Raw genomic sequence first — 27992 nt, forward strand, 5'->3', positions numbered from 1 at the left:
GCTTGCCCTATAATGGTTGTGTTGTCCCAGTCGAATTCATGTTGCTTGTCGTCTGCGTGTGTGGACCCAATATACCGGCCACTACAGTGGACAGCTGAAACTGACAACCGGAAGTGGCAGGGACAGGCCACTATAAATGCCGGAGGAAACACCACAGAAGCGCTTCACAGGAGGCTCCCAAGCACTGAGGATGTCACCTAGACAGGGGACGAAACGTTTGCAACAAAAACTTCCAGCTCGGCAAACAGAACCACAGCAACGAGCACCCGAGCTACAGATCTTCTCACAAACTTTGAATTTCTTCATAATATCAAATTGGTGACATAAACTGCAATTCATTGTCAGATGCTACAGTTTGTGTGGACTAATTGATCACCCTTTTCTACTGCCATAACATTGCTTGACATTGTTCCTTCTTAGCTCATCTGCTGCTGAAGTTCTTATCCACACATTCTACCCTCCATACATTGATATAACTATTTGACATCTTATCTTGCTTTTTTGCCTTTAAGACACTCGTTACAGCCTATCCACTATCTCCCTGTGTGACAGGAGTCACTTTTTGTTTTATGACACTTCTTTGAGTCACTTTGGTAAGTTTTATTACCAAAGCTGCCTGGAAGAGTGATGGAAGCAGGTTCAATTGAGTCACTTAAGGAGGCAATGGGCATAAGAACCTTAGTGTAATGTTCTGGGGAGACATGGGTTTGAATCCCACCATGTCAGATGGTGAAATTTAAATTCAATAATTAAAAAAATCTGGAATAGATATCTCACTTAATTGTGACCACAGTCAATTGCTGGAAATTTTATCTGATTCACTAATGTCATTTCGGAAGGAAATTAGCCATCCTTACCTGGTAGAGCCTAAAAGTGATTCTAAAAACAAAGCAATCTCATTGACTCTTATTTGCTGTTTGGGGAATTAGGAATTGGCAATAAATACTGGCCAAGCCAGCAATATCCACGATCCATGAATGAGTTTAAAAATTGTGCAGGGATACGGTGAAAAGGCAGGAGATTGGCATTAAGTTAAAATGCTCAGAGAGACAATGCAGACATAATGTTCTTTTGGATTGTAACAACTTTGTGATTCTCTGATATAAGTATATTGCTGATACTGCTGAAATTAGAATTGGGTATCTATATTTCACAAATCATTTAAAAAAAATATTTGGTCTCATGCTATACTTACATAAGAGACAAAAAAGAAAATTTGCAAAATTTGATAATCTGTATAAAATAATAGGTTAACTAAATTGACTAAACTGCTGACCGATTCAATTCAGAGTTTTCACCAACTATTTTAATTCCATGTTTAATAACTAAAGACTTTGGATATATTTTTTTCTAATTTAACTTCGTAAAATCATTAAATATTGAAATTATATTTCTGTCACAAGCCAGTTAAATTTTCTCAGAGCCTTGCTAACTATTTACATTGGTAGAATTGGGGATAGTAATAAAGTTAGAATTCCCAGTTGAGTACTGAATTAGCCTAAGTTCCTATCTGAAGTTCCCCTTAATGAAAAATTAATCCATATTACAATTAGCTGTATGTCTGCTTCAGAAGCCAGACAATATTGTGTTCCAAAGGGTCAAATGGAAGATGGCATAATAAGCTTCATCTTGTATCTGTACTATCTCTTGACATATCACTGTATCTTGCAGTAGCACAACTCGTAAACAGGGGGTCACATCAGGCTGCTGCTTTGCATTACTCAGTCCCAGTCTCATGAGTTGTATCAGTAAAGACTATAGCCAGGCCAAAACTCAAATGCCCAAAGATTGAGAAAAGAAAATATTTTAAAATGCAAGTTTATTCTTAATTCAGGCAATTATTTGAGGTCATTTTTGTGACACAAGGTAGGCCTCTTCTTACACTCATATTCCGTGATTCTTCCTGACCACTTAAGACAGATGTGAGGGCAATGATAGTTGTTCTGTTCCATATCCAACCTCTGTCAGCGACAGTCTAAAACTATTGATAGGGTTATTGACATACCTTTAAGTGCTAAACTCGTACAAGAAAAGCTAAACCACACACTAAAAAATGGCATTTTAGGCAACATTAGTTAAATTGTGTGAAAGAAAATTAACTAGTTTCCATTCCTGATCATTTCTTGTGGTTCCAAGTATACAATAAATGGTTTTGGCATTGTTTCTTCCCAGATTAGTCTGCAACACTTTCCATCCAGTTCATAAAGTACTAACAAATATTTGGATAAGAGAATGAACGCTTATGACTTAAATAGAATTACACTTTTGGCTAGTTTGCAGTCTTCAAATGAAAATGGCTATGGGAGAAAACTAAAGGAAACATCAAAGGGAAAATATTGAGACAAAGGAAGAAATCTTTAGTTTAAATTAGAATCAAAAATAAATACAAATAGTCATATAATAAAAGTTGAGTACTGCTGAAAAAAAAATATTTTGTTGAAGTATTTCATCTTGAATTCATCAGAACAATTCACAAAAATAACCAAGTGAAGGGAACACCAATATTTACACTGTATGATGGGAGAGTGCTGAATGACTATTAAATGGACTCTGACTGGTAGAGGTGTTGTCATGGAGAATAAAAAATCTAATGGTAATTGACACTTAACTGCTTGGCGTAGTTTAAATTCAAAACCAGGTGTATAGGCTCTGATTGGTCAAGGCATCTCAGGACATTGGTCTCTGCCAATCAGATCCCATTTACCAACTTTCCAATACTTTCCTCTCAAACAAAATGTGTTTTTTTCAACAATAGTCAAATACTGAAAAATTAAATATTATTATTGCTCCAATTAATTTCTAAGCACAAGGCATGGGTAAAAATTAAATACCTTTCAAATTGAAATTGCAATTCCCTGGTGAGTTTAATAAGAAGGGCAGTAGAGCAGTATTACTGTTTACAAACCGATGCCTAATCAGTACCAAATCTAATATTGCTTGTTTTGACAATCACTGAGAATAAAAACAAATCAGCCTATGCAGCATTTGAGTCTGAATAACATTCTTTATTCTTTATTAAGGAGTGACAGATTTCAACAGGGCTTCACAACTTTGTATTTCAAGCTACTATTAATAAAATTGAGAAGAAGTTCAAAAATACATAATAAATACACTGAGACAGAACTTATTTAAGAAAACTGCCTATCAGCATGATGGATGAAAAATGTAACATAGAGTCATAGAGATGTACAGCATGGAAACAGACCCTTCGGTCCAACTAGTCCATGCCGACAAGATATCACAACCCAATCAAGTCGCACCTGCCAGCACCTGGCTCATTTCCCTCCAAACTCTTCCCATTCATATACCCCTCCAGATGCTTTTTAAAAGTTGCAATTGTACCAGCCTCTAGCACTTCCTCTGGCAGCTCATTCCATACACGTACCAACCTCTGAGTGAAAAAGTTGCCCCTCAGGTCTCTTTTATATCTTTCCCCTCTCAGACTAAACCTACGCCTTCTAGTTCTGGACTCCCCCGTTCCAGGGAAGAGACTTTGTCCAGCTGTCCTATTCATGCCCCTCATGATTTTAAAAACCTCAATAAGCTTACCCCTTAGCCTCCGACATTCCAGGGAAAACAGCCTTAGCCTATTCAACCTCTCTCTATAGCTCAAATCCTCCAATCTGGGCAACATCCTTGTAAATCTTTTCTGAACCCTTTCAATTTTCACAACATTTTACCAATAGGAAGGAGACTAGAATTGCATGCAATATTCCAAAAGTGGCCTAACCAATATCCTGTACAGCCTCAACATGACCTCCCAACTCCTATACTCAATACTCTGACCAATAAAGAAAAGCAAACCAAATGTCTTTTTCATTATGCTATCTACCTGCGACTCAACTTTCAGGGAGCTATGAACCTGCACGTCAAGGTCTTCTTGATCAGTGACACTCCCTAGAACCTTACCATTAACTGTGTAAGTCATGCTAAGATTTGCTTTCCCAAAATGCAGCACCTCACATTTATCGAAATTAAACTTCATGTGCCACTTCTCAGTCCATTGGCCCATCTGATCAAGATCCTGTTGTAATCTGAGGTAACCTTCTTCGCTGTCCACTACATCTCCAAGTTTTGGTGTCATCTGCAAATTTACTAATTATACTCTTATACTCACATCCAAATCATGTATATAAATGACGAAAAGTAGTGGATCCAGCACCGATCCTTGTGACACTCCACTGGTCCCAAGGTCTGCAGTCTGGAAAACAACCCTCCACCCACCACGCTCTGTCTTCTACCTTTGAGCCAGTTCTGTATCCAAATGGCTAGTTCTCCCTGTATTCCGTGAGATCTAACCTTGCTAACCAGTCTCCCATGGGGAACCTTGTCGAACGCCTTACTGAAGTCCATATAGATCACGTCTACTGCTCTATCCTCATCAATGCTCTTTGTTACTTCTTTAACAAACTTAATCAAGTTTGGGAGACATGATTTCCTACACACAAAGCCATGTTGACTAGCCCTAATCAGAACTTGCCTTTCCAAATGCTTGTACATCCTGTCCCTCAGGATTCCCTCCAACAACTTGCCCACCACTGACGTTGGGCTCACTGGTCTATAGATCCCTAGGTTGTCCTTACCTCCCTTCTTAAACGGTGACACCATGTTAGCCAACCTCCAGGCTTCCAGCACCTCACCTGTGACTATTGATGTTACAAATTTCTCAGCAAGGGGCCAGCAATCGCTTCCCACAGAGTTCTAGGTACACCTGATCAGGTCCTGGGGCTTTATCCACTTTTATGTGCTTCAAGACATCCAGTATTTCCTTCTCCGTAATATGGACATTTTTCAAAATGCCATGTTTTATTCGCATTAATATCTATTGAGATGTCAAACTTACTTAATTGTGGAGAGGTTGAGCAATATGTTATTTGTAAGAATAAGTCAATCTTCCAAAAATCTAGTGGCCAAACAAGTTTTAGCCTGAGGCTGATTCAGGGAAAATGACAGAATGTGTTTCTTACCATAGAGCTTATTCTGTTGTCCTTTCCTGATCTAATTAAACAGTAGTTGTAGATCAGCAAAACGAACAGCAGCAGTGGGATAACATAGAGTTCAAAATTCCAAACTGTAACCAGATAGATCTAGACAAAATAAAGATACAAAGATAATTGATTAAACAAATCATGCAGAGTAAAATCAAACAGATTATTTCTTAAATTATCTTCTTTAAGTTCTATGATTATTGGTTGGCTGTAACAAAGTACATTTTCAGAGACAGATATCAATTCTTGGCATTTTTTGTTACCCTGATATAGTCGAGAGAGAATGAAAATGCCAGCTAAAATTAATCCCTAAACTTGGACTCTGATAGACCACATTAATAAATTGAAGTTCTGAACTGTTCAATATAAGGGCATTGAAGCTCAATGGTTAGGATCTTCAATTTCAATTTCTATCTTCCTTCAATTTTTTTTTATGAGTTCAGGGATAAATACGTTTTTCCCTCTTGTAAAAATATTTTTCTCACCAGAAACCTTCTGGTCTTGCCATATGTCTCACCAGTGAAAAAAAATGCTTTATCTCTGTATTTTCCACTTAAGATCTAGGAAAATTAGTGACCAACTTGGAATAATAAATTGTAATTCTAACAATTATTGCCATGTTTATTTTCATGTCAATGGGAAGTTTGGAGAATTACATAAGTAAACTTAAAATTGTAAAATGTAAAATTGCCCCCAATGTGGTAATCAAGAACATATGTGTATATTTTTGGAAGGTGTGAAAGAGAATAAACTTCCTTTAAGAACTCAATTGCTTGTGATGACCTCTAGATATAATTATCTCCATAAAAACACTATAACCTAGGAATCCCTTCTTGCAAAGAAACATTTGACACATTAATATTTATTGTCCTTGATTTTCTCTTTAGTTTTCTCCCAAAGCTCATGCTTAATTGAAAGTGACTAATTAGTCAAAAGTGTAATGGTTTAGTGGTCAATGATTTAGTGATGCTTGTGCTATAGTCTCCTCCTGTATCAGATTAAAGGAAAGAGCCTAAAAGATGTCATCCTGTTCATATAAAATGAAATAATAATGAAAGAAATTTCATATGAATTCTTGAAAGCATATACTTGTTGTGATGTAAACTTCTTCAATATTTTATTTTTAGTTGCATTCAATTTGGGATTTAGAAATAAATCTATCAATAGCACAAACATGACTACTGACCATGATATTACCAATCTCGGATTGTGAAATTTTCTTCATACATCAGTCATGGTTTTTGTTGTCTGTGGCTCAGTGGTTAGCACTGCTGCCACACAGCACCAGGGTCCCAGGTTCAATTCCAGCCTCGGGTGACTGACTGTGTGGAGTTTGCATATTCTCCCTGTGCCTGCGTGGGTTTCCTCCAGGTGCTCCAGTTTCATCCCACAGTCCAAAGGTGCAGGGCGGAAGGTGCAGGGCAGGTGAATTGGCCATGCTAAATTGTCCATAGTGTTAGGTGCATTAGTCAGAGGGAAATGGGTCTGGGTAGATTACTCTTCGGAGAGTCTGTGTGGACTTGTTCGGCTGAAGGGCCCGTTTCCACACTGTAAGAAATCTAAATCTAAATCTAAACAGTGCAATGCCGTCACATATATGTAGATATATACCATAAAGATGTCACTCACAAAATAGAACATGTTCTCCATTCATAACAAAATATCACCATTTTTTTGTATATATAAACAATTTTACCTTGAATGTAGGAGGGTTGATCTGTAAGTTTGTGGATGATAAGAAAATTGGGGGGAGAGTAAACAATGAGGATTGTAGGCTCGTGGGTCAGTGCATTATAGAGGGCTGGTGAGATTGGCTGATCTGGCAAATGGAATTCAATCCAGATGGGCGTGAAGTGATGCATTTGGGCACGATAAATGAGGTAAGGGAATATACAATGAATAATAGGACTCTGTCCTTGATATGTATAACCACTGGGTCCTTAAGAAAGCAGGATAAGTAGATAAAGTGGTTAAGAAGGCATATGGGATGTTTGCATTTGTTAGCTGAGTCATACAGATTACCAACTGGGAGGTTATGCTAAAACTTTATAAAACATTGGTTAGGCTACAGCTTGAGTATTGTGTGCAGTTCTGGTAATCACATTAGGAGAGATGTGATTGCATTGGAGAGGGTGCAGAGGGGATTTACCAAATGTTGCCTGGGCTGGAGAGTTTCAGTTATGAAGATAGATTGACTAGACTAGGGTTGTTTCCCTGGGAGCAGAGGAGACTGAGAGGGGATATGATCAAGACACATAAAATTATGAGGGGCACAGAATGGACATATGGAAAGAAACCTTTCTCCTTGGTGGAGGAATCAATTAAGTGAGGCATGGTTTTAAGATGAGGGGCGGAAGGTTTAAAAGAGTGTGCAGAAACGATTTTTCTCCCCGAGGGTGACGGGAGTCTGGAAACCACTGCCTGTATGGGTAATATGGGCAGGAACCCTCATAACATTTAAGCAGTATTTAGATATACACATGTGATGCCAAGGTCACATGCTGAAGAAGGGGATTACAATTGTTAGGTCATTGTTTTTAACTGGTGCAGGCCTAATGGGCGGAAGTGTGTTTTTCTGTGCTGTAGACTTCCAAGGCTGTAAGATTCTATGACACTTATGTAGGGATACCCATGAAATTCCCAACATTGTCCTGCAACTTTACAGATGAGGAGAATCACAGTGGTCTACAACACAGAAAAAGGTTCTTTAGCCCATTGAGACTGCACAAGTCAAAACAACTGCATTACTATTCTAATCCCATCTCGCAGCACTCTTGCAATGTGGTTGTACCTTCAGTCTCAGCGATGAATGATTATGTAATTGATCAGATGGCTGTATTAGGAACAAGAGTGCTACCAAATGGTCATGTATTATTTGTTTTTATCTTTCTTCCTTAACTCCAACGACACTGTGCCTTTTATGCCCAGTGAGCACCAGCTCTATGATATCACAAGTTTGCTCCAGCTCCTAAAGACCTGACACAATAATCCTCCCCAAGCTTATCCCCCCAGTGGAGTTAGCTAGATTATTTCTCTTTACAGAATTTACTCTACATCTTTTTTCTTTATTTCTCCGCTACCCCTCTCCTATGTTTTTGACTTGATTCATTAGTGTTCGTAGGTATGTCAAGAAAGTCTATGACAAGTTCTCGAAGCTGTATTTTTCTCTGCTGGCTTTTTTTAGAAAAGATATTCAGGGTAGTCTGACCCAAGGTATCAGTCAAAGGCAGTGGCACTTTGTGGCACACTACTAGCAGTGTCTGATTTTGTTCCTGTGAATGGGTAGTTCCTGCCATAGATGGATAATCTGAACTAATGAGATGAGGTGACGCCAGTTGCAATGGATAGAATCCATTCACTAATTGGTGCAATCAGTACTGCCCAGTGCCTCTCTGAAAGGACCCTTCCTATAAAGGTCCCTTACACAGACAGTCTGGCAACGTTCTAAGATAGGTAATGTTTTGGTGCAGTAACGTTTATTTTATTTCTGCTCCTGCCTACTTTTGAATTCACATTCCTTCTGAGTAGCAATCTGAATTATTTTAGTTGTTGCTGCCTATAATCAAGTTATCTGCAGTGTAGGGAGTTGACTTTTTAACCTGTGGCTCATCAGCAGTTCTGATGGAAAAAGCCCTGAGGAGAGTGGAGTTGAGTGGTAAAAGAACAAAATCTGGATTCTCTTTCAGCAGATGTTTTGCTGTTTGAACTGTTCATTCTACGTCTCTACTGGGGCCAAGGGTATCTAGGTTGATCTGTGATATGCTGAAAGCCCAGTGTCTTTGCAAATTGTTTGAATTACTCATAAGGAAACTGTAGACTGCTGGTGGAAACAACACATCTGGAATACTGTAGGTAGCAAAAGGTTCCTTTTGGACTTTTACAACTACTTTACTGATCACTGTCGTCAGTTTTGTAACATCAAGCCATTGTACAAAATAGTCATCGACCATGATGAGCTAAGCATGGCCTTCATACATACTCATGCCCAAACAGACCCTGAATCTATTTTAAAATGTTGTAGGAATGAGAGCTTCCTATCATTAATCATTACACCTGGCACAAGTATTATAATTAATGATAAGTTCCTTTAATTGTTTCAAAATCCCTAGTCATGAAATGGCCACAAGGGCTTGTGGACTGTATTTGGTTAAGTATGCTTGGTGAATCTTCTGAAGAATGACAATGCAGTGAATGGGGAATTACCAATTGACCAACAAAGTCAAGTAGTGTTCCCTTTATTTGGAGTATGTCTTTTGAGCATGGACTGTAAACTTTATTCCAGGATGTGCTTGGATACAATACCTGCACACACTGATACACTCAGAGAGTCCTTCTCTGATGAGGTTAAGTTAGTTTCATGAAGTTGCCCAAAATTTGTTGTACACAAAGAGGTGTGTTTGCTAACTCTTTTTTTATCCAGTAAGGAGATGCTTCAGGACATTATGTAATTTCCTATCATGGAGCTGGGAAGTATCAGCATGTCCCAGGATATTGTATATGGTACCACCTAGTCCCTGAAAAATGTTGCTCATACTACATTGGAAAACCTTAGATGCAGAGCAATATCAAAGGGTAATCTATTATAAAGTTAGTACTAAAAGGGGAGGTGAAGGTTGTGAGGAGTCAGGGGACTTGCTAAAATCACTATTGGCATCCAGTTTCGTAAATATTTTACCAGTACAAAACTTTTAAAAATGTCCATCAACTGAGGACATATGATGAATTTCTCTAGCAACTGCATTATTGAGTTGTGTGAGATCCTCATGAAGCTGAATTGAGCCTCTGAGTTTGGGAACTGCGACCTTACCTAAGCACTGTCCTGTAGGTTTGGTCACTGGAGAGATAACGCACATATTGACCATAATGATAAGTTCCTTTAACTGTTTCAAAATCCCTAGCCATGAAAGGGAACACTGCTTGACTTTGCGAGTCAACTGGTAATTCCCCATTCACTGCATTGTCATTCTTCAGAAGATTCACCAAGCATACTTAACCAAATATAGTCCATCAAATTGATTTTAATGTTTTTCTGCATGAGTAGCAATCCTAGGTGGAAAGAGACATATTGACTTTCAAAGTAATTTTGTAAGCTTCAAGTCTTCCCAGTCCTGTGAACAATTTTGGATATTAGTGTTCAAAAGTGCTTTTCACAGTGTTTGTGAATTCCTGCATAGAGGAGCAAAAACAGAACTTGCTGGAGAAACTCAGCAAGCCTGCCAGTACAAACAGTTTCTGTTTTGTTTCACATTTCCAGCATCCACAGTTATTTGTTTTTTGATTTATATGTCAGAGGTCAAAGGCAAAGTACGCCTCTTACCAGATGGGGAAAATAACTGGTTACTGATGACATATGTTTCTTCCAAATATGTGTGATCTTTGAATGTCAGAATCAGGTAAACTGTAGGTACGGTACTCCAGGTATATGGCACTGAAGAATTTACCTTCTTCAGTTGTCTGGGACACCAATTATAGTAAGTGCTGAATTTTACTAACTGACTTGGTCGTCCTGCCACTGGATTTAAAGTGTTACGACATGGAGTAAACCCTTCTGCTAATTAAACCAAACACACAGAAAAGCTCAGCTCGCCTCATAATCTGTTAAAGTATGAGTGACAGAGAAGTACCCAAATGCTACTATTTAAAGAAAAAATAACAAGTTTGTTCTTTAACTCCAAATGAGAACATTAACCGACAACTATCTATAATTGTCAGCCTTAAACAAATTGTTATCTACCTTCGACACTGTAACAATATACTGATCCAATAAAGCCCCTATTAAATTTACAGCAAATCAATTTTCAAAACCAGTTGTCGTCTTTGGGTGTCAAACCTCCTCTGTTTGTAGATTCCCTTGGGTAATCTTCGGTCTTCTGCTGCAAAGATGTTTCGTATGAAAAAGGTACCTTTTAGAGAGAAGGGTTGTGGACAGTCTGTATGACAACGGCAGGTGCTCTTTCTCTGGCTAACTGTCCAAAATGCCTGTTTTCTTTAATATATACCCCAAATATTGGATTGTCTCAATGGTTTGATGTTGTCAAAACAGTAAAATTTAAATTCGATTGGGTTTTAGTAACTTGGGGCATAATTTAAACTGATTAGTTGAATTCCAATTGCTGTGAAAACAACTCAGTATCTGGGTTACAGCTCAAATGTAATTGTCTGCAGTCAGTCACCTGGTAGTGCTTGTATTCACTCTGTCTTAAAGGTACAGTACACACCTCCAACTTCATAACAAAAGTGAAAAGAAACCATGCTTTAATAGGCGGCAGGAACCAGGGTTGCATATTAAGAGTCTGCTACAGTGATTACTAACCAAAGGAAAATGGCAGCTCCACCAGTAATAGTGACCAGTCCAATCAGAGTACTGTAGCTTATGAGTGCTACCACAAACAATAGCCATTCCTGAAGCTGCAACACTGGATCAAGGATATCTAAACATTGGGACACCCTCAAAGACAGGTTATTGTGATATTGAGGCCACTATTATCAAGGAACCTCATCTTAGCCAGGGAACACCTATTAAAGATGGTTCAGCCTAGAACCGACTGGTGGGTCTCCAGTATTTAACTGACTATATCCTCTCATCAAATGTTGGCCCTTAACCACTCTCTGAACTGACTCAATTGACAAGCCAGTGGACAACCAAAGCATTACCTTCCTTACTACTATGCTATATTGCTAGCGATGGGATGATTTTTGGCTTCCTGCTTCAACATAAGTTTTAATCATAGTGCAGTATATCATGTACCAACACTTCTAGTTTATTTTAATTCCTTCATGCGATGTGAGGATTGCTGACAAGGCCAGCATTTGTTCCCTTTCAATTTGATTAATAGAAGTCTCGTTTTGCTTGAAAAACAAGGAGCGGCATGAAAATTCCCTTTACTCTTATGGTGTGGTAAGACTGCTTAGAATTAGAGCAGAACTGACTGTCAACTGGTTGTGTGAATTTCCTTTATCTGCTCTTTTAATTAAAGTGTTAACCCTTTATTTATATTGCACCAGATGAGCTCAGCTCAATTTCACATAGACACATATAACTTTATGCCCTTGATAGAATCACCCTGATATTAATTCCATCGATTTAATTAATCAACAATGTTTAATTATCATCCAGGCATTGAAGACGAAAACTTGCACTAATATGTCATCAGGCATAAACCTGTCATTCTTCACCTTTGTTTACAAACCTGGGAAAATTACCTTACTAATATTCCATGCTCATAAATATATATGTTAATCAGATACCTAAAGGATTACATTGGAAAGCATTGATGGTATTTCATTAACCCAAGATTCCATTTATATTCATGTCATCACAGTAAGTACATTAGTTACTATACTGTGTTGTCAGCTGTTCTCTAAAACTACTTAAAAGAAAAGTCACTTTAAAATCACTGTTACCTAACTTATTCTTGGAATGGTTAGAATGAAAGATATGTATAAAGAATTAAGGTAACTACACCTGTGCAACATCACCTTTAATAAGAACCTAAATGTTTAGATAGACTAGTTTGCATTCTCTAAACAAGTATACACTATTCATATCTTTCTGATACAAAGGTATTAGCAGATTCAAGGGACTATTTGATGTTTCAGACTGTGTCTCCATAATATGTAGGGGAGGTGAGAGTGAACTGCCTTGAAATAAAGGCAGCACTTGACTGAACGTGGCATCAAGATGCCTGAGTCAAACTAAAGTCAGAGGGAATCAGGGGAAAAGCACTCCACTGGCTGATATCATACCCAGCACAAAGGAAGATAGGTCTGGTTGTTAGAGGTCAATTATCCCAGCCTTTGGAGTTCCACAGGCTAGTTTCCTGGGCCTAACCATCTTCAGCTGTTTCCTCACTGACTTTCCCTCTATCATAAAGTCAGAAGTGGGGATGTTCACTGATGATTGCACAATGTTTAGCACCATTCACATTACTATATGAAACAGTTCATGCCCAGTGCATTGTGAGCTGGACAACATCCAGGCTTGAGCTGACAATTGCAAAGTAATAATTATAACACACAGGTTCCAGGCAATGATCATTTATAATAAAAGATTATTTGAACCATTTGCCTTTTGACATTCAAAGACATGACTATCAGTGAATCCTTCACTATTACATCTTGGGGGTACCACGAAGGGCAGAACCTGAACTGGATTAGTCATATAAATACACTAGACTAGATTCCCTACAGTGTGGAAACAGGCCCTTCGGCCCAACCAGTCCACACTGACCCCTCTGAAGAGTAACCCATCCAGACCCATTTCCCTCTGACTAATGCACCTAACACTATGGGCAATTTAGCATGGCCAATTCACCTGGCCTGCACATCTTTGGACTGTGGGAGGAAACTGGAGCACTCAGAGGAAACCCACGCAGACATGGGGAGAATGTGCAAACTCTACACAGACAATCACCCGAGGCTGGAATCGAACCTGGGACCAATGAGTGTAACCACTGTGCCACCATGCCACCCTGAATGTCGTAGCTACAAGAACAGATTAGAGGCAAGGAAACCTGTAGTGAGTAACTCACTTGCTGACTCCGCAAGCTTATGCACCATCACCAAGGAGGTGGAATACCTCCATTTGCCTGCATGGGCACAGTTCTAACAAACTCAAAGAAATTGACACCATTCAGATAAAAAGCAGCCCACTTGATTGTTAAACCATAATTTCCTTCAATGTTGGTTCCTCCAGCCCAATGTATAGTGGCATCAATATATACCAATTACAAGATGCAGTGCAGCAACTCAAAAGTTCCTTCAACAGCACCTTTCAAACCCACAATCCCTACTATTTAAAAGGGAATGAGCAGCAGCATCACCACCTGCAATTTACCCTCTGAGTCACTCACCATCTTGATTTGTCATTATTTTTTTTAGATTAGATTAGATTAGATTAGATTATGTTGCTATTTCTTCAGTGTCACTCAGTTAAAATCCTAGAACACACACCAATGTGTGTGCATCTTTATCATATAGACTGTGGCAGTTCAAGCAGGCAGTTCACCACCACCCTACCAAGGGCAATAGGGGTGGATGGGCAATAAATGTTGGCCTTGCAGTGTCACATGGAGCTGTGTGCGTGTGTCACATGGAGCTGTGTGCGTGTGTCACCACCCCCCACCTTTTCCTCCACTACATCGATGACTGTATCGGCGCTACCTTGTGCTCCCATGAGGAGGTTGAACAGTTCATCCACTTTACCAACACCTTCCACCCCGACCTCAAATTTACCTGGACCAGCTCAGACTCCTCCCTCCCTTCCTAGACCTCTCCATTTCTATCTCGGGCGACCGACTCAACACGGACATTTACTATAAACTGACCGACTCCCACAGCTACCTAGATTACACCTCCTCCCACCCTGCCCCCTGTAAAAACGCCATCCCATATTCCCAATCCTTCACCTCTGCTGCATCTGCTCCCAGGAGGACCAATTCTAATACTGAACAACCCAGATGGCCTCTTTCTTCAAAGACCGCAATTTCCCCTCAGATGTGGTTGACGATGCTCTCCACTGCATCTCCTCCAATTCCGACTCCTCCGCCCTTGAACCCTGCCCCTCCAATTGCCACCAGGACAGAACCCCACTGGTCCTCACCTACCAACCCACCAACCTCCAGATACATCGTATCATCCTTCGTCATTTCTGCCACCTCCAAACAGACCACCACCAAGGATATATTTGTCTCCCCTCCCCTATCAATGTTCCAGAAAGACCATTCCCTCCGCGACTCCTTCATCAGGTCCACACCCCCCACCAACCCAACCTCCACTCCCGGCACCTTCCCCTGCAACCGCAAGAAATGCAAAGCTTGTGCCCACACCTTCCCCCTCACTTCCCTCCAAGGCCCCAAGGGATCCTTCCATATCTGTCACAAATTTACCTGCACCTCCACACACATCATTTACTGCATCCGCTGCACCCGATGTGGCCTCCTCTACATTGGGGAGACAGGCCGCCTACTTGCGGAATGTTTCAGAGAACACCTCTGGGACACCCGTACCAACCAACCCAACCGCCCCATGGCTGAACACTTTAACTCCCCCTCCCACTCCGCCAAGGACATGCAGGAAGAGCGCCTCATCTTCCGCCTAGGAACCCTCCAACCACAAGGGATGAATGCAGATTTCTCCAGCTTCCTCATTTCCCCTCTCCCCACCTTATCTCAGTCCAAACCCTCGGACTCAGCACCGCCTTCTTGACCTGCAATCTTCTTCCCGACCTCTCCGCCCCCACCCCCTCTCTGGCCTATCACCCTCACCTTAACCTCCTTCCACCTATCGCATTCCCAACGCCCCTCCCCCAAATCCCTCCACCCTATCTTTTATCTTAGCCTGCTTGGCACACCCTCCTCATTCCTGAAGAAGGGCTTATGCCCGAAATGTCGATTCTCCTGCTCCTTGGATGCTGCCTGACCTGCTGTGCTTTTGCAGCAACACATTTTTCAGCTCAATTTCTATGTGTTGCCCATTTTGTGTATCTGTAGGTCAAAGCAATCATTGGAACTATATGCAACTTAGAAATATTATCAAAAAGATTCTTGCCAATGATGATAATTTCCCTTGAAAGCTTCATGGTCACGATGACTGAGATTAGCTTTTTAATTCTATATTTAATACTTAAATTTAAACTCAGCTCCAAATGGCACAAATGGCTGAATGGTAAGCATACTCTGCACATCTGTACATCTTCAAACAGAATTTAAAATTAGCTGATATACAAGATCTCATTTATTTCACCTGGCAAAACTCAGAACACCCAAATAATAAATATTCACTATAAAGATAAATGTATAGTGTTTTTCTTCAAAGATATCAAGAAGTCAGATCAAATAAAATCTTGCCCTTATGATTGTTTGAATGCTATTTAGTATGGATGATTTCAGTTCCATTATTTTACATGGGATTAAAGTAACAAGGAATAAAAGCGAATGTAAAATCCATGACCCTGAACACTCTTGGGTTCTCCTGATTGCCTGCTGTGGAAATTTTACACACATAACCCTGTCGGCTACAGAAGTTTTGAGCACATCCTGTTTAAATTTACCAATGCCTATGGGATTATAATTGGTACACTCTTCCCAGAAAGCATCTATAAACCATCTCTTGTTTGCAATTAAAGAAGAATCTACTAAACACTCCATCTTAATACTCAACTGCTGTATAATTTCAGAGTCTAACTGTTGTAAATGTCATATTTCAGCCTAGACATATTTATTGCAAATGGAAGATTTAAGCAGCTTACTTATCAGCTTAATATTTTTTACTGATTCTCTCCTGATCAATTAATAAAATATAAGTTAAATGCTCATCAATAAGGATATCGAGTAAAATTAGGAATCCACCAAATTTTGTAATGAATGATTATCCCAAACCCATTTCATTCACCTACCAACAATCTATATCAACTGTGATTCAAACATTAGCTTCATAAGCTTCACATCACCCTCCCTCCCTTAATACTGTCGAACTCTTCACACTCACATCTCATAGATTTCAAATACTGCCATCAAATACAACAGGAGCACTAAACAAATGCACTGTGGAGGACACAGTGACTGTAATACACTACAGCAACAACAAATCAATGTAAGGCAGGCACAGTTTCTATAGTGCTGTTCCTATTGAGGAGACAGTGCTGGGAATAATGGGAGAAGCTATTTGTAAAGCCTTGGTCAGTTGCATCACTGTAGCCAATGGGGAGTGTGGTATATTGCTGCCTTATGCACATCAAATCCCACTTAACCTTCATTCTGCAACTTGTTAATAGGGGAAAGTAGGTACTGCAGATGCTGGAGATTAGAGTCAAGATTAGAGTAGTGCTGGAAAAGCACAGCAGGTCAGGCAGCTCCCAGCCTCATTCCTGATGAAGGACTTTTGTCCAAAATGTTGATTTTTCTGCTCCTCATGCTGCCTGACTTGCTGTGTTTTTCCAGCACTACTCTAAACTTGGTAATAGGGCTCTGGCACTGGTAATAGGAAAAAAGGAGGAGCTGTATCGTTGGGACAGTCTTCAGCTGAACCTTGGTGGGACCATTATTATGATGAGATTCATAACTAGGGTGGCAGAAAATAATTTAAATTAAATATTGGAGGTAAAGGAATTATGTGAAAGGTGATGTGATGCAGAGCTTGAAACTTAAGAGTGTATCAGGACATAAAGGTGAGAATGCAAAAAGGTAAAAAGACAAAATTATGCCATTTGTGGCAGAGAGGTTATGTTGAAGATATACAAAACTTGCACTGGAGGGAGTGCAGAGGAACTTCAACAGGATGTTGCCTGGGATTGAGCAGCATTCATGAAGAGAAACTGGATAGAGTCAGGCAGTTTTCTTTTGAGCAGAGAAGGCTGAGAGGGGACCTGACTGAGGTGTATGGACAAGATTATAGGAAGTAGCTGTTCCCCTTACTGGAAGGGTCAAGAACATGGGGCATAATTGTAAGGTGAAGAGCAGTGTTTTAGAGGGGATCTGATCTTTTCACCCAGATGGTTGTGGGATCTGGAATGGGAGGGTAATAGAGGTGAGAAACCTGCAGATATAATAGATGCATTGGTTATAATATTCCAAAATTTCTTAGACTCTGAAAGGGTCCTGGGGAAATATCACATTTATTCAAGAAAAGAGAGAGACAAAAAGATATATGCCAGTTAGCAGAGTCGGGACATGGTTAGAATGCATTATTAGGCAGGTTACAGCAGGATACTTAGAAAATGTTAAATGTGATCAGGCAGAGTAATTCATTTATTAAGAGATTTTTCTGAGGACCAGTAGATGTGGTGTACCTGGATTTCTTAAAAGCGTCAAAGGTTGCCACATAAGACAAGAACATATACTTAGGGAGAAACATATAAGCAAGGGTAAAAGATTGGCTAGCAACGGAAGCATAAAGAAGGAATAAATTGCTCTTTTTGGGGTTTACCAGGTGTAACTAGTGATGTATCACTGGGATCAAAGTTGGGGCCTTAACTATTTACAATCTATATCTGTGACATAGATGTTGGAGCCGAACATAAGGCAACTAAATTTGCTTATGACATGTTGTAAACTATATTACCAACAAGAAGTGGGAGGTCTGCAAAGAGATCTAGATGGGTCAATTGAATGGGAAAGGTTTGGTAGATGAAGCATAATGTGAATTTGTCCACTTCAACAGCAGGAATAGAAATGCTGCATACTATTAAACAGAGATTGCAGAACCCTGAGGTAGAAGAGGATCTAGTAGGCAGGTGCTATAATGTTATTAGAAAGGGAAATTTAATATTGGAGTTTATTCCAAATGGAATGGAACATAAGCTATACAGGTCCTCGGTGAGACCACATCTGGTGCATTTTATATACTTTTAGCCTCTTTATTCCTTTTTAATTACTTGTAGAAGTTCTATACTCCACTTTTTTCTGGTAGATTGAATTTGTATTCTATTCTTCCTTTCCTTATTAGTTTCTTGTTCTTCCTTTGCTGTATATTAAATACTTCTCAATCTTTAGCTCTTGTATCAAACTCCCCTGTGATCATCAATATGTGGCAATCATGAGGCATTTTTAGCATTTAGCACTCTAGCTAAGCTTGTCTCAATATATAATGCTGATGTATGCATGCCTAAAGTGAAACTAATGTAATATGAAATATTATCAAGCGATATTTAATTTTGAAAAACACTTCTGCTAACATTTTGTTTTCAACTCTCATGACATTGGCAATATGGTTGAGCAAGAGCATCACAGCCATGTTGCAGACCATCCTTATTTGACCAAGGGGCACTTTAATACAATGTCTGCAGATGCAGCATTGTCAGTTGATGCTGGATTTCACCAGTGAATAACTTTCCCACCCACTAAAACCCATGCGTCTTGCAAGCATGCTGCTGACACTTAGAGCTTGTATTATAAACATTCAGGCAAAGACAATCATTCCAATTACAAACAGTAACTGATTTGGAACATGCAATCCATTGAGTCACATGGCTTGTGGACAGCAACAATGCAGTAAGAAAGTGTGTAGGTCAATGCATTGAATAGCAAGGTTGCAGTTAAGTTCTCTTGTCGTGATCTCTGATGAGGACTTTGATGGTTCAGCATCAGCATCCCTCAGGAAAAGGCTAATGGTTGTATGCTTGGTATGTTAGCACACCTGGCAGAGAGTTATTGTCACTGTCAAGGAAACGTGTATGGAATGAGCAGCCAGAGGAAGTGGTGGAGGTTGGTACAATTGCAAAATGTAAGAGGCATTTGGATGGGTATATGAATAGGAAGGGCTTGGAGGGATATGGGCTGGGTGTTGGCAAGTGGGACTAGATTGGGTTGGCATATCTGGTCGGCATGGACGGGTTGGACCAAAGGGTCTGTTTCCATGCTGTACATCTCTATGACTCTATGACTATGGCTCCAAGTTGGTACAAGGCTTTAAGCAGAGTTTGGAACCATTACATCAGCATAGTAATGGTCTGCTCACTGATGTTCCTCATGCAGATTGGCTGTTGTTCTATTAGTGGGGTTATATAGTGAGGTTGAGGAGGGGACTGTTCAATTACTTACAGAATGAATAAATCTTCTTACTGAGCAATCAACCTCTGGTTTGCTGTGGTTGCTGAAAGACTGTGGGAAATACAAACTGTCACAGGATGAAAGCACACAATTGCTGCCAGGATAGTAGGCATTCATCATCGTAATGCCGTGAGCACGGATGCAGATCAATTACACATTGAATGATTGGCAATCTTTATGTTTTTGGTAAACTTTTCCAAGGAGAAGCTCCCCCCAACCTGGCTGAGGTGAGAACTTGGACTTGACTTGAAATCCAGTTCCAGCACAGGCATGCCTTCTTTGGGACTTGCTGTAGTCCAAGTGGTGATCACAGTTTCAGACAGTTTTAAAGGTGGATTTTACTCCCCATCAGAGATAGAAGTCTCGCTTCAAATAAACAATAGCTTGACTTTTCTGGTGGTGGGGATACAGGGAGCTCTCCAATAACCCCCTCCATTAAAAAAAAACTGTCCATAGTTTAAGATTAGCTCTGAAGTCCTAGTGGTGTCAGCACTACAGAAACCAAGTGAGGTGAAAAGTATAGGGAGTGCTCCAAACCATTGTCAGTGCAACCAATATAAGTTGTCATGTTGTTAAAGCTGATAGTCTAGATGTTCCATATGTGAAAGTGGGCAAATCATGACATCTGTCAACATTTAATGTTGGTTCATAAAGATTCCTTTCATTGAATCCGGGTGTTGCCCATTCCTAATCGCATTTGAGAGCTGATGGTGAGCTGTCTTCTTGAATTGCCACAGATGACATAATGCTTGGATTAGGAATGGCATTCCAGGATTTTGACCTAGTGACTGTGAAAGAACAGCTATGTAGTTCCATGTGAGGATGGTGTGTGGTTTGGAGGGGAAATTACATATGGCGATTCTCCCATGCATCTGCTCTCCTTGACCTTCTAGCTGGTAGAGGTCATGGGTTAGAAAAGTATTGTTGAATGATACTTGGTGAGTTGGTGCAGTGTAAATTATAGATGGCACATACTGCTGCCATTGTGCATCAGTGGTGGAGGGAGTTAATGTTGAAGGTGGTAGGAAGGATATCTATGGGGCTACATTATCCCACCCACCACGCCTGAAACATCGACTCTCCTGCTCCTCGGATGCTGCCTGACTGACTGTGCTTTTCCAGCACCACACTTTTCAACTCTGATCTCCAGCATCTGCAGTCCTCACTTTCATCTATGGCACTGTGCCTAATTTCATTGTCCCATCTTCCAACTGCTAATCCACCCCTTGGAGGCCATAAAATACAGCCCTGCTAGGATGGAGTCCTCCCCTCTAAACATTAGAAATGTAGGATCAAAAATATTGCATAAAAATACAGTAATTTTCCAAACATCCTTCATATACATTCTCATTCAATGTTTTCCTTTGTTTTCTTGAAGGGACCCATTGTTGCTGAGGTAATCTCCCAAGCTATCCTTCTGACGAAATGTCACTGGACTCAAAATGTGAAACTCTATTTTTCTCTCTACTGAGCTTCTCTAGCACTTCCTGTTTTTGTTTTAGATTTCCAGCATCTTCAAATCTTTGTTTTTATTCTCTGCTTCCAGTCTTGGCTTCCTTGGGAATCTTAGTTTTTTTTTAATCCTTTAGCTATTCTCAAGGATGATCTTAAAATTGTATGAACAGACTAATTGGTGATGGAAATCATTGAAGCCAAACCTGAACCTGTCTTCATCTGTCACTCACAGAGGTGGCCTTTCTGAAATATGGTCACTGGATAGTAATACATGCACCTCATTCCCAAGGGTACTGAGGCTCAGGTGATATCTAAATGATATCCCATATGAAACTAGATAATTCAGTACACATCAGGGATGTATCCTGATGCTTTCTAGGTTACCTAGCTTATTACAACACTCTTCAATTTATTAAACCACAAAGTTATCAGGGAGCAGATTTGATCACCTTGGTTAGAGGATTTTAGCTACAATTAGTTTAGAGTGTTGAGGTTGTTCTCCAAGTAGCATAGGATATTGCGTGAAGGAAGATATGAGAAAAGTACACATATATCTATATAAGTTTTACAAAGGACCTGTGAATTTGTCTGCAGAAAGTACAGTACCAGTATCTCAGTTGGCTTTCAGCTGTATGATGAACTGGAAATTGAGGAAGTATGACCTACTTCGATTGGAAACAGTGGTATGAGAGTCCAATAATAGTAATGATAAAAAGTTATAAAACGGAAAGTGATGGTCATGTCTGAGGAGACCTGGATGGGTGGACAACATCAGAAATTGATTAAAATTGAATTAAAGCAGCACAGAATTGCAGTGAACAGAGTAGATGCCTACAACTCCTCGTGGATTTATTGTGTATTATGAAGTCATAATTATAAATAAAAGCAAAAAAATACTTTTACATTAGCTGATGATATAACAGTAGGGCATGCAGACTTTAGGTTTTGTGCAGAAAGTAAGAGGAAAGCGAAGATGACTTTTTACATAAGTGGATGGTATTGACCTACAATCTTTGTGAAAGCTGAGGTGATAAATAATTCCAAAGAGAAATTGGATGCACTTTTGAGATAAATAAACATACAACACTCGGGGGAAACAATGGGGAAGAGGACTGATCAGATTGCTTAAAAAAAAGCCCAAATAAATCTGATGAGCAACAAGGCTTTCATCTATAACACATTCAAAAGCAAATATAATTCTTCATGTTAAAGGAAATAGCAATATCAGCTTCTAATTCTGTCATTTGTATATAAATAATGTGATGACCAAATTAGCATTACAGATTTAGGGTGATACATTTTACAATAATGACTAAAATTATTTGTGAAATTAATAAGTATGGTGGGGCAGATTGCTCCTAGCTACTGCAGTTTTGAATCTTGCCCAATGTATGAAAATAAAAACAAAAAATGCAGGAAATATTCAGCAAGTCAGGAATCTTCTGTGGAGAGAAAAACAGTTAATATTTCAGATGTTATTTCATTTGGATGATTTTTCTCTCCACAGTTGCTGCCTGATCTGCTGAGTATTTCCAGAATTTTCTATTTTTATTTCAGATTTCCAGAGTCTGCAGTGTTCTACTTTTGCAATGGAAGAAAATGACTGTCAAGGGTCACAAATGAGCTAATTGCCAACACTCATATTAACAGTGCTATGCACTACTGATGTTATCAGTTATACATATGACTACAGTATTGAGGAATTAAGTGCAATCTCAGGTTTACAATAGGCAGCAACATGTTAAACTCACTTCTAATTGTGCTGTCCATCATTTGCCTGAAGCTGCACTCAACTTTTCATTAATTGATTTTGTTGCAGAACCTGCTATTAATCCTCATTTATCTGTAGTGATATTAGCACAGTTAGCCTTTGTCCTGCTACCACTCTCCTATAAACTCCAATCCTGTATATTACACATAATTACTGAATTGGTATCTGTTGAAATAAGTACATACTTACTTTAAATCAGGGTGCGTGTTTTAACACAATAAGGATCTGCGCTATTGGTATCAATTTACATCCCTGCTATGATACATTGTTCAGTCTAGCTTTCTTTTTGCCTGGATCTGATGTACTATGTCATGATGACCCTCTAACCCTCTTTGTGCCCTTTTTAAGGGGATTTATTGGTGCTTACAGTTATGAATCATCACATAGACAGTTCAAGATATTGTACTAACCTTGTGAGCAACATTGGTATGGATGGAAACTAACTAATTTCTCAGAAATAGGGAAAAGAAAATGAGAGAAAGAGTAATCTCTAAGCACAAGCAAAAGCATTTTTTAATAGTAATCCACAAATAGTCCGTCTGCCTACACTTTCAGCTGTAAAGTACTGGTGGCTACAACAGAATTCAAAAACAGGAATTAATGTATGTTGGAAAAAACTACTTGTGTAATGAACAACACTAATAATTATGAGTGAAAAATAATAAATACTATTTTATGAATCAAAGCATAATATATTGGCCAAGGACATTTACACAAAAATTGCCAATAAAAAGCACAAAAGAAGTCCAAAGAAAAAAGTCATTAAAAATCGTTTCAACTACATATTGTTTTGTTTCCTATAGCTATTTTTTATACTTTTAAGAGGTAAAGGCAATTAAAATGGCTCATCCTACCAACTCCCTCAAAATAAGGTTTTGCAGGCAGGATGTTTATAGCTTACTGTATGCTATTTTAACTGATTGTTGTCCATTGTTCAGATTGTGCACTGTCTGAATGGGCTGCTAGTGAACCAGAAATGCTAGTGAAATGCAGGTTACATTTTATAATGGGCATGTGGATTGTGAGCGTTTTTGAAAAATCAATACAATTCATGACGACAATTTGAAGAATAGCCGAACATTAGGGTTTGCAACAAGCTTTTCAAACATTGCACACATCTTGCTACGAGTTATGGAGAAAAGGAGCGAGATTCTGTATCTGCAGAGAGACAGAAGACAGCAGGAAGAAACAGCAGAAGAAGGTCAATGCAGGAATGGATGCGCTGCAGGAAAACGCTGCGAGTTCATCTTTAAATAGCACAGCCAATCAGATGCTCAACTAACCTCACTTTTTGCTCAAATCACTACACTCCCAACATAGATTTACCAGCATTCTCTCTTTTTCTCATCCTCACACACTTAGCATTGTTAAATCTCACATCTAGAGCTCAGCGCACACTGGTGAGCTATTTATCCATGATAACCATTTGTCCAACTTTGAGATTTTGGCTACAGCTGTAATGGGTGGCAAACTTCAGTTAGCAACATTTATGAAGTGATAATGCATTGGTCCACGAAGAGCCTCACTGAATATAACATCCAGCTCTCAGCCCTTCTTCTCCTCCTCTTCCTTCGAGCAACTTGTCCTGAAATGTTGGATCTCTCATTATTCTGTCAGTCATCCTTAAAAAACAGAGGCAGCCTTACTGGGCTGTGTGGAAGCAACTTGTTCGGTAGAAACTAGCAAATGAACACAACCTGACAACTTCCTATAGGGTAATGCAACTTACTCGTTTTCAGAATACTCTGAAAATTTGTGCAATTTGACTAGTTGGAAAGAAAAATCAGCAACTAACTCATAAGCAGTTCATGATCCCTTTTAATAGCACTTGTAGGTGACTATTGTGCCACTTAACATTCTGGTCATCAGTGCAAAGTCAAGACAGAGGCTAGCTGTACTGTGGAGTGGGAAAATGGCTGTGTGGCATCAAATTATCATTACAGTCTGATTTGTCTGTTCTGCATGTTACCATTGTCATTAGATGCTTGCATGCAGCCCCTTTACCAGGGTGATAACTTGTACACATCCCTTCAGAAGTGTGCACAACACTGTGGATCCCATTTTTGGTTATTAAATGGCTGCAGAATGCCTAAGAAACAACTCTACATATTATCACGACTCTACATATCTTCTCCAGTCTAGAATTGTTTCAATCTTTCTTCCAAGAATAGCAGTCTTCAGGACTTCATGATTTGCAATATTAAAAAAAAATACAAAGCAAAATAAAAGAAAATCAATAGTAGCAGTTTAGCTTAATTGTTAATTAGTCTAATGTCGGTACTATGAGATTTATTATCAGCAGTCAGTTGTTGAAAATAATTTTAAAAAGATGGTAAGAGTGCCATATGTAAGTGTGAATACCTCTATTAAGTGAGCTTATATATTCTGATCTGAGAAAAAAAAGTTCCAATTTTTCAACTTTTCCTTTCCAGTTGTGTATCTACAGTGGGCAGAATTCTAGTCCAAATGCACTGAACTCTCTTTATTGTGCGAAGCCAAAAATGCAGACAATGCTCCTCCATCACCTTCCCAAGGAACCTAAGATACACAATCATTGCTCTGTCAGTGCTACCAATGAAACAACTCCACAGAGGCCAGTAGCCCATCCACAAGTCATCTTTTATTTACGCATGAACAGTCATTGAATATAGTACTGCTTCGGTCAGATTCAGGTACTAGTGTGTCAGATTCTCTTGACACTCACCCTTTATATTTGTTTTTATACCAGATTAACAGCCCTAAGGAGGGAACTCATATTCTATGATGTTCAGATGGCTAACCTCCTTACAATCATTACAACCAACATCCTGACCACATTAACTTTTAAAAGTAGACATGAGTAAGACGTGTTTGTTTAGAGTATTTGGAGGGGGCATAGATGAAGAGTGGTGGATGAAGTTTGGTGGAACAAGTAGAAACAGAAGTAGATACCTAATGAATGTCTCAAGTGGCTTTAGAAAGCACAATGCCTCAAAGCTTTTGTATAAAACATTAAAAAAAACATATCAGAAGAAGAACGGGGACAACTTACTTTTAGAAAGATAAAGGATGTTGGGGAGACAATTCATTCAAACTAACGGAAATTGTGAATGTTCAAAGGGATGAGAATTGAAGTAAGTGAATATCTGAGCAGCTACATGACATTCTATAATGATAAGGATTCATGAACTGCCTTATGTTGCTGACTTGTATTTGCAGCTGGTGAAATTGCACAAATTTTCACAGTATTCGGAAGCCAGATTAAAGTTTCATTGGCCTACAGGGAGTGATCAGATTAATCCTTTTCTGTTCATTTAAAAGCTTCTACTGAACATTTCGCATCCAGTGATGCCCAGCCTAGTAAGATTTGCTCTGATTTTTAAGGATAGTTGAAAGAGTAATGAGAGCTTGGATATTGCAGGACATGCTGCTAGGAGTGTAGCACACTGAACTGGTGGCAACCTGATGTCACATAATCCAACAAGGTAGTATAATACTAGTATTTCACATTTGAACAACCTGGAATCTTGGAAAGATCTGCATGGGCCACTTAGGAAAAAAGCATTAGATTACAAAATGGATCCTGTGAGATTTTTTTCACGACTTTAAATATCCTGGATATTCTTGATAATCTAGCTGTTAATCAGGCATGTGAGGAAAGGAAAATATGATATCTGACTGAAACAGGCCCAGAAGCACATGATACACTCAGGAATTTGCCCATCTCTGCTAAACCAAAAGGCACATTGCTGTCAGAGACTCAGTAAGTGTGAGAAGCACCACAGTCCCAAGTCATTGGAGTTAACTGAAGCTACCAGTTTGGAACAAGTGATCAGTTATCCCAGAAAGGATATTAGAACATTTATTGAGACCTAGACAAAGCGGTCCATGTAATTGCATAACATTTCAAAAGAGAAATATAATTATAAAAAATTTCAAGAGACCGCATAACAGGGCAGAGTTGCATGCAGTTTCAAAAGTGAAGGTATTCACAGTAAATTTTCAACATAGGTGGCCAAGCAACATTATCCATTGAAATGATGGTACATGAATCAAGAGAAGTCAGCGTTAAGAACTACTAGTCTTTTGTTCTTATGCTGTCCCTGACTTCCCTTGCCTCGCCCTCTCCTTAGTATGTTTCTTCTTCTTTGAGATGAATTTCTGCTGTGCCTTCTGAATTACCCCTAGAAACAACTGCCATTGCTGCTCCACCAGTTCCCCTGCTCGGCTCCCCTTCCAATCAACTCTGCCCAACATCTCCCTCAAGCCTTTGTAGTTACCTTTACTCAATTATAATAATATTACATCTAGCTCCAGCTTCTTCGCCTCAAACTGCAGGATGAATTCTATCATATTATGATTAGATTAGATTAGATTACTTACAGTGTGGAAACAGGCCCTTCAGCCCCAACAAGTCCACACCGACCCTCCGAAGAGCAACCCACCCAGACCCATTCCCCTACATTTACCCCTTCACCTAACACTACGGGCAATTTAGCATGGCCAATTCACCTAACCTGCACATTTATTTTGGACTGTGGGAGGGAACCGGAGCACCCGGAGGAAACCCACGCAGACACGGGCAGAATGTGCAAAGTTCACACAGATAGTTGCCTGAGGTGGGAATTGAACCCGGGTCTCTGGCACTGTGAGGCACCAGTGCTAACCACTGTGAAATTATGGTTTTTCAAATCTGAGTACAGTGTCTATTCTCTTTTCTATACTATCCCCAATTACAACTATATTCGCTTTCCACCCCATCTTCAAAATGGCTCCCTCTACCATGATGCTATGGTCAGTTTGCTCATCTTGTCCACAGCCCCCATTCTCATCCATACAGGGAGCAAGAATCTCAAACCTGTTAAACAGGCTCAAGGGTTGAGTCTCCTTGAGCACTACCTTCTGGATCTCCCCACCTGCCTCACTCGTAGTCACATTCTTCTGTCACTGGCCATTGACTGAATTCTAAGGAGTTCGATTGCCTCCTGAAACATAGTAAAAATATTGACTGCAGATGCTGGAAACCAGATTCTGGATCAGTGGTGCTGGAAGAGCACAGCAATTCAGGCAGCATCCGAAGACAGGCAAAATCGACGTTTCGGGCAAAAGCCCTTCATCAGGAATAAAGGCAGAGAGCCTGAAGCGTGGAGAGATAAGCTAGAGGAGGGTGGGGGTGGGGAGAGAGTAGCATAGAGTACAATAGGTCAGTGGGGAAGGAGATGAAGGTGATAGGTCAGGGAGGAGAGGGGGGAG

The 27992-nt window shown here is 39.6% G+C and overlaps 1 protein-coding gene across 7 annotated transcripts in view; it reads right to left on the reverse strand.

Moving 5' to 3' along the window:
* The window catches only part of mctp1a (multiple C2 domains, transmembrane 1a), a 360237-nt gene that overhangs the window by 119348 nt on the left and 212897 nt on the right, over positions 1-27992 (reverse strand). For all 7 annotated transcript variants that reach the window (XM_043709443.1, XM_043709460.1, XM_043709451.1 and 4 more), the window contains one exon: positions 4968-5087. In XM_043709443.1, coding sequence (XP_043565378.1) covers positions 4968-5087 — 120 coding nt within the window. The remainder of the gene's footprint in view (positions 1-4967; positions 5088-27992) is intronic.

This window comes from Chiloscyllium plagiosum, chromosome 2 (genome assembly GCF_004010195.1).
Source record: "Chiloscyllium plagiosum isolate BGI_BamShark_2017 chromosome 2, ASM401019v2, whole genome shotgun sequence".
Lineage (NCBI taxonomy): Eukaryota > Metazoa > Chordata > Chondrichthyes > Orectolobiformes > Hemiscylliidae > Chiloscyllium > Chiloscyllium plagiosum.